The sequence below is a fragment of the Stenella coeruleoalba genome (assembly GCF_951394435.1).
Source record: "Stenella coeruleoalba genome assembly, chromosome: 4".
NCBI lineage: Eukaryota > Metazoa > Chordata > Mammalia > Artiodactyla > Delphinidae > Stenella > Stenella coeruleoalba.
The window spans coordinates 2,785,411-2,792,185 of NC_137149.1; the positions used below are offsets into that span (position 1 = coordinate 2,785,411).

The following is a 6,775-nucleotide window of genomic DNA, read 5'->3' on the forward strand; positions in this document are numbered from 1 at the left end:
CCCGGGGTCTTCCTGCCACGGTATACACATGCACACAAATACATACAAGCACACACACACGTGCGCGCGCACACACACACACACACACACACACACACACACCCCACACTCGTGCGCGCGCACACACGCAGTTCCTCACTCTCGGTCCAACACTCTCCCCTCAGCGAGGTAATTACTGCCCTTGCCGGACACTGATTGGCCAGTCTGCTTCTCATCGGAGCCCCGCAGCCAATAGGCGGCCCCGCGACCGAGGCCCCACCTCTCCAACCCCCGGCTCGGGTGGCTCGGGCCGGGGGAATGAATCACGCGGGGCCGAACTGGCCGCGACCCCCCGCCTGGGCCGCCGGCCGCCCGCCCTCGGACGCGCGACCGCCTGCGCGCCCGGATCCGGGCGGCGTCTCCGAGCAGTGGCCGCACTCGGGGCCGGCGCGGCATCCTCGGGCTGAGCTGGCTGCCCGCCCGGCCCGCGCCGCCCCGCCCCTGCTGGCCCCTCCCCTGCCCTCCCCGCCCCCAGCGGGGCCGGCCCGGGCGGCGACCAGAGCGGCGACGTGAAAGGCGAGCGAGGCTGCTGCCCGGCCGGCTGTCGGCGCGCACCCGCTCCCGGCCCAGCCCAGTCCGGCGCGGAGGCCGCTGCCTGCCCCGCGGGGCCCGACGCCAGCGCTCCGGGCAGCGGCTCCAGGGCCGGCCCGCGCGTGCGCCAGGGAGCCGCGCGCCAGCGTCCCCGGCGGGGACCGGGACCGGCCGCACCCCGGGCTCCCGGAACCCCGAGGAGCCCGGCAGAGCCCGACGGACCGGCGGCCGCGATGCCGGACGAGCTGACGGAGCCCGGGCGCGCCACGCCGGCCCGCGCCTCCTCCTTCCTCATAGAGAACCTGCTGGCAGCCGAGGCCAAGGGCGCTGGGCGCGCGGCCCAGGGCGGCGGCGGCCGCGAGGACGAGGAGGACGACGACGACGACCCTGAGGACGAGGACGCGGAGCAGGCGCGGCGGCGGCGGCGGCTGCAGCGGCGGAGACAGCTGCGCGCGGGCTCCGGGCCGAGCGGGGACGCGCGGGCCCGGGCGCTGCTTGGGCCGGGCGCGCTGGGCCTCGGTCCCCGGCCGCCCCCGGGTCCCGGGCCGCCCTACGCTCTGGGCTGCGGAGGCGCCACGCGCTGGTACTCGCGGTCGCACGGAGGCTACGGAGGCGGCCTCAGCCCTGACAGTGAGTGAGGGCGCGGGGAAGGGGGGGCCGCGGGGGGGGGCCGGCTTCTTCCCCGAGCGTTTGCTCGGGGACTTTGGGCTCGTTGGCGCCCTTTCTGGGCCATCCTCCTCGTCTGTAGGAGGCTCTGGGTCGTGTCGGGCCCCAGCAGAGACCCTGGTTGAGCAGGTCTGGAGGCCCACTCTCCAGGACAGGGTCCCCATGCAGGGAGAAGGTTTCGCAGGCTCTGGGCTTCACCCATCACCAGGCTCTGGAGTGCCCTTGGAGGGGAACCTGGGGACAGGGGACAACAGACAGCTAAGAAGAGAAAAGGAAGGGGGGTGGGGAATACAACAGGGGAAGGCAGGCCATGGGAGGGGGCACGGGGGGGAGGGGCAGAAAAGAAGAGAAAAGGACAGAGAAGAAAGAGAGGGATGTTGGGGGCGGAGAAAGGAGCGAGGGGGGAAGAGAAGATGAAAAACAAAAAGCAAAAAGAAACCCATAAGTGATGGAGAGAACAGAGAAAAGATGAAGGAAAGAGAGAGGGTCAGGAGACAGAGTCAGACTCAGCAAAATAAAGGGGGCGTTGAGCAGAGGGAACCGCTGCTGTGGAGGCTGGACGGGGGGGACAGCGCTCTTCCCCAGCAGCCGTGTCCCCAAAGTTCCATCTCCTCTACAAGCTGCAGCCAGGGCCTGGGGCAGGGGCCTGGCTCTCCCTCTTGGGCCTCCCAAGCCCCTGGGCTGTGGCTGTGCAAGGCCAGACGCCCCCAGTCCCACCCCTCTCTCTCCCTTTTCTGCCCCTCCCCCTCCCCCGCCTTTGTTCCCTGCTGAGGGCTCTGAGTCTGGGGGTGGGGGGTTTTTCAGCCCTGGAACCCGATCGATCGCCCCTCTTGACTGGGCGTCCTAGCCCCTGAGTTCTACTCCCCTCCCCGGGGTCGCTGCCTCCCTTGGGGACCTGCCGTTTGGAGGAAGCCCCCCGCCCCGGGCAAGAGGAGTAGGAAGCTATTCTAACCTCAGCCCCCAGGCTTTGCCAGCCCCCCCACAAACGCACACTGTGAGGCCAACTGAAGACTCTTCCAGGCCCTGAAATACTTTCAGCTCCGAGCGAAAGTTAGCGAGTGCTGGGGGGGCGGGTGAGGAAGGGGGTAGTAGGTGGGCCAGACCCCTCTCACCTCTTGGATAACCCCTTCTCTGGTGTGGGATTGAGCCCCTCGCAAAGGGACCCGCATCTCAGAGCCTACACCCAGAAGGTCCCGGGCCCCTACCCCCTTCCCTTCCGGGAAGCTCGAGCAGGCCTCAGTGTTGGCCCCGAAATTGAGTGATCAGACGTAGTGCCCTTCTGGGGGTGTTTGTGAAAAGGGTCTCCCCGGGCGGGGGAATGCATTCCCCGCTTGTCCCTGGGGTTCTTCTACAGCTGCAGCCCCACAGGCGGCCACCAAAGAGCCGGTTCTTCTTTCGTATAATGCGGGTCAGGGGTCCCTGTTTTGTACCAGAGCTGGCAGGCCTGTCTTGTCTTCGTGTGGCAGCATGTGGGCCTCTGTGAGTCTGCCCCCCCCATATCTGGTCGCACACATGCCAGCCTGGAACCTGACCCCTCTTTGGACACCATGAGGGCTCACGCCACCAGGGTTGGGCAGGGACACACGCAAATCGGCACACCTCTGGGGGAGCCGCGGAGCGCAGGGACCAAGCTACAGACACAAGCCTGCCGGCGTCTGCACACCTTGCGGGCTCCTCACGCTGCGGGCTCACCGCTGCCTTCTGAGGGCTGGCCGGGCCAAGCTCTACTCGACGGCCGCAATGCTGACCTGCGGCCTGTGTCCAGGAGCCTCGGCCTGAGGCACAGGGGAAGCTGGCCTGAGCTGGCCTCTTGAGCCCGGAAGTCAGGCGGCTGCCCTTTTCAAGCTGGGCCTGGAATCTGGACCGGCACCTGGGCCCTGGGCAGACTCTTTCACCTGGAGGCATCACCCCTTGCCAGCCCTGGGGAGGGGAGGCGTCTCCTCTGGGAGACTGTGTGCGGCTTGGTACTTGGAACATGAGCTCGGGGACCCTCTGTGGGCTTCTGTAGGCCCAAACCCACAGGCTCAACCATGGGCCCGGTGTGTCTGGGGGGAGATGCGGCTGCCGCGTGTTTCTACGGAGCCAGAGGTGCCCTCGTCTGCACTCTCTGAGTGTGATTTTGGGTGGAGAGGGCACATCTCCATGGACATTTGAACTAGGGGCACAGGAATCGGGGGAGAATAGGTTCCCAGTGTCACCTGGTTGGAGTTTGGTTTGGGGAATTGCTTGCATTTGCTTATCCTCCATCAATGGGAATATTTCTGTGCACGCGGGCGTTCTGCATCTGCTCCTGGGCTTGAGTGGGGAGAGGTGATGGCAGGTCTTTATTTCTGTGTCTGGGGGCCTTGGCCTGGGGCTGAGCGCGAGGGATGAGGCCCTCTCTGTGCTGGTTTCTGGTGTGTACATTTCTCAGAAGGACCATCCTTTCCTCCGTGAGGTGTACCTCCGGGGCTTTTGTGTGTGTTGATTCGAAGTCACTGTTTGCGGGAGTCAGTCTTCTTTTTGTGTTTCTGTTTGTGCTTTTGTGTTCCTTTTCTTCCGTCTTCCCTCTGTGGCCCTCCGTGTGGATGCACGGCTCTGGGCGTGAGTGTGTGGCCAGCGTGTTGGTTTGCAGTATCGCTCAGGTCTTCAAGTTCACCTCCAGATGCTCTGCCTTTCTCCGGTCCCAGGGTGAGATCTGCCGTAGGTGGGGCTGCGTGGGGACAATTTCCCTGCCTGTGGCTGTGGGTGACCTCGCGGGGGAAGCAGCTGACCTCAGCGACAGGGCCGGGGGATCAGCCTCCGGAACCAACCCGTGTTCCTCCTCTCCCCCCTGCAGCCAGCGACCGGGACTCACCGGAGACGGGCGAGGAGATGGGCCGCGCAGAGGGCGCCTGGCCGCGGGACCCCGGGCCGGGAGCGGTGCAGCGGGAGGCGGCGGAGCTGGCGGCGAGGGGCCCGGCAGCCGGCGCGGAGGAGGCGGCGGAGCTGGCCGAGGCCCGGGCGGCGGCGGCGGCGGCGGGGGAGGCGCGCGGCGGTGGCGGGGGCGGCGGCCGCAAGAAGAAGACGCGCACGGTCTTCTCGCGCAGCCAGGTCTTCCAGCTCGAGTCCACCTTCGACCTGAAGCGCTACCTGAGCAGCGCCGAGCGCGCCGGCCTGGCCGCCTCCCTGCAGCTCACCGAGACGCAGGTCAAGATCTGGTTCCAGAACCGCCGCAACAAGTGGAAGCGGCAGCTGGCGGCCGAGCTGGAGGCCGCCAGCCTGTCCCCGCCGGGCGCGCAGCGCCTGGTCCGCGTGCCGGTGCTCTACCACGAAAGCCCCCCGGCCGCCGCCGCCGGAGCTCCCGCCGCGCTGCCCTTCCCGCTGGCGCCCGCCGCGCCCGCCCCGCCCCCGCCGCTGCTCGGCTTCTCCGGGGCCCTCGCCTACCCGCTGGCCGCCTTCCCAGCCGCCGCCTCCGTGCCCTTCCTGCGGGCGCAGATGCCCGGCCTGGTGTGAGCCCCCGGCCGGCCGGGCCCACTCCCCGTGGCCAGTGGGGACTTCTGCGGACGCGCACACGGGCCGAGGCGGCAGCGGTGGCGCCAGGGGGCCGTCCGTCAGGGAGGGCAGGGACGCTCCCCTGGCCCTCCCGCGCCTCGGGGAGCGCAGGCTGCCGCCCGGGCGAGCCGAACCCCTGTCCGAAGATCGGAAGATCGTCCAGAATGTAACAGAGACGCAGGTGACTGTGGCTCCCCAGACAGTCGCAAGGCTGGATCCCCGCTGGGAAGAGAGCATCACAGAGACAGTCGGCCACGCAGCCCAGAGCCTCCCCCAGCCCCCCACCCCCGGGGACAGGCCTCAACCTCGGAGCAGATCCAGCCCCCGCCCTGCCGGAGCCAGCGGCTGGGCGCAGTCCACGGCAAATCCAGGCTGTCCCAGGTGCTTCATGGAGGTGACCACTCTCCAACCCGAACAGCCCTGCCTGGGACTATGCACGGGCAGGGCAGCAGGCCTCCGGGCTGGCAGAGAGAGAATCCCAGGAAGAGAGCCCCTGTGGAGCGGAAGGGGTGAAGATCCTTCCAGGTGGCGCTGCTCTCAGATTGTCCGTTCTGGAGATGGGGCCAGACTGGGGCTTCTCTCCCAGGCTGCAGCCCCTGGTTATCCTGGCGAAGACTTTTTTTTTTTTTAAATGAATCTACTTATTTGCGTATGGAATAAAAAGGGACGTTTTCTGGACACTTGCCGCTGCTCTGTGATCACTGGGGCCGAGCCTCTCCTCTGGTAATGGGCTATGGTGGGCACCGTCTCCCCGCTCCTGGAGCACCCTCCAATGCTGGCCGGGGGCAGGTGGGCAGGGCAGGCAGGAGCTGGGGTCTGCGAGCTGTACTCTCAAGCCCCCACGTTCTCCAGACAGGGAGACCCAGCGAGACCTTAGGGGAAGTCGGGGTCGGGGAGGAGAGGGGCCTAGGGTGGAAGAGGGGATTCTGCATCCTCTGTCGCTCAGTTCCGGGGCCTTAGCGACAACCGAAAGCCAGTAGTCAGGCGAAGGCAGAGCCCGCTGACCACTCACCCGGCACGAGGGGCTGCCAGCTGTGTGGCCCCCTGCATCCACTGCCCCGTCCCGCACTGGAGTTGAGAGCCATCTCTAACGTAAGGGGTTTTTTCTTTTGGCCAAAACAAAACACCGGCGCCAGACAGCCCAGCAAGGTCAGGTGGGGAACAGGGCTCTCTGGCCTGGGCCTCATCCCCTGGACCATCCGCAGTCTCTCTTGAGCTGGGGGACTCGGACCCGTGGGCAAAGTCCCGGGTCAGGGCCCGAGTTTATGGGCTCTTGAGGAAAGCTTATTGAAAGCTTCTTCCAATGGCTGGATCTCTATAGCCGGCCTGTTGCAGGGTGAAGACAGGGCCCTCCTGCATGGGGGGAGGACACTTTACTGGGTGTGCTTCTCGAGCCCAGAGAGAGAGGTCATTCGGTGTTTGAAACGGTCACTTCTGTAAGAAAACTGAGCCCCCTCGGAAACCTGTCTCTGCCCCCTGGCTTTGGGGCTTTGGGTGGAACGGACGCTCCCAGGTTGAGCTGCACAGCAACAGGGCCACCCTCCGGTGTCCTTGGAGTTCTCAGAGGTGGCGCCAGACAGCCCAGGAGAAGGCGCCACGGGGGTCACCCCCAGGCAGGAGGTCCGGCTCCCTGACCCGGAATCATCCCCTGCCCCAGCCCCTCCAGTCAGTTCCCAGTGCCCTGAGGCCAGGCCCCGGAAAGCCCCAGCAGCCCTCCTGGGGAAGGGGGCAGCAGTCCGTGGCCTAGGTGGTCCTTCCTCTGGGCTCTAAGGTCCCCACCTTCAGACTCCCAGTGCCCAGGGCATAACACGGGTGGGCAACCTGAGAGACGCATGGGGCACCTCCTCCCACCCAGCCCCTGTCCTGTTGCCGCATTTGCTTCCCTTTGAGGGTTGGCTGTCCTCTCCCTGAGGGAGGGGGCACCTGCCCCATGCTACTGCTTCTCCTGTAGCTTTCACTCGACTTTGCTAGCAGGGACTTACGATCTGCTTCTCTACAGCGAGCTTGCTCTAGCTATTTCCAAAGG

At 66.5% G+C, this 6,775-nt stretch overlaps 1 protein-coding gene across 1 annotated transcript; it reads left to right on the forward strand.

Annotated features, from left to right (window-relative positions):
• Window positions 1–529: 529 nt before the first annotated feature.
• HMX1 (H6 family homeobox 1) lies at window positions 530–5,408 on the forward strand. The gene is made up of 2 exons (XM_079919854.1): window positions 530–1,200; window positions 4,055–5,408. Exons 1-2 carry the CDS (start codon window positions 804–806, stop codon window positions 4,708–4,710), a joined length of 1,053 nt encoding a protein of 350 aa, XP_079775980.1. The 5' UTR covers window positions 530–803; the 3' UTR covers window positions 4,711–5,408.
• The last annotated feature ends 1,367 nt before the right edge of the window (window positions 5,409–6,775 follow it).

Coding starts and splice junctions, on each gene's coding strand:
- HMX1 (XM_079919854.1), top strand. CDS start 804: ATGCCGGACGAGCTGACGGAGCCCGGGCGCGCCACGCCGGCCCGCGCC. Junction 1,201..4,054: donor AGGCGGCCTCAGCCCTGACA/GTGAGTGAGGGC, acceptor TCCCCCCTGCAG/CCAGCGACCGGGACTCACCG.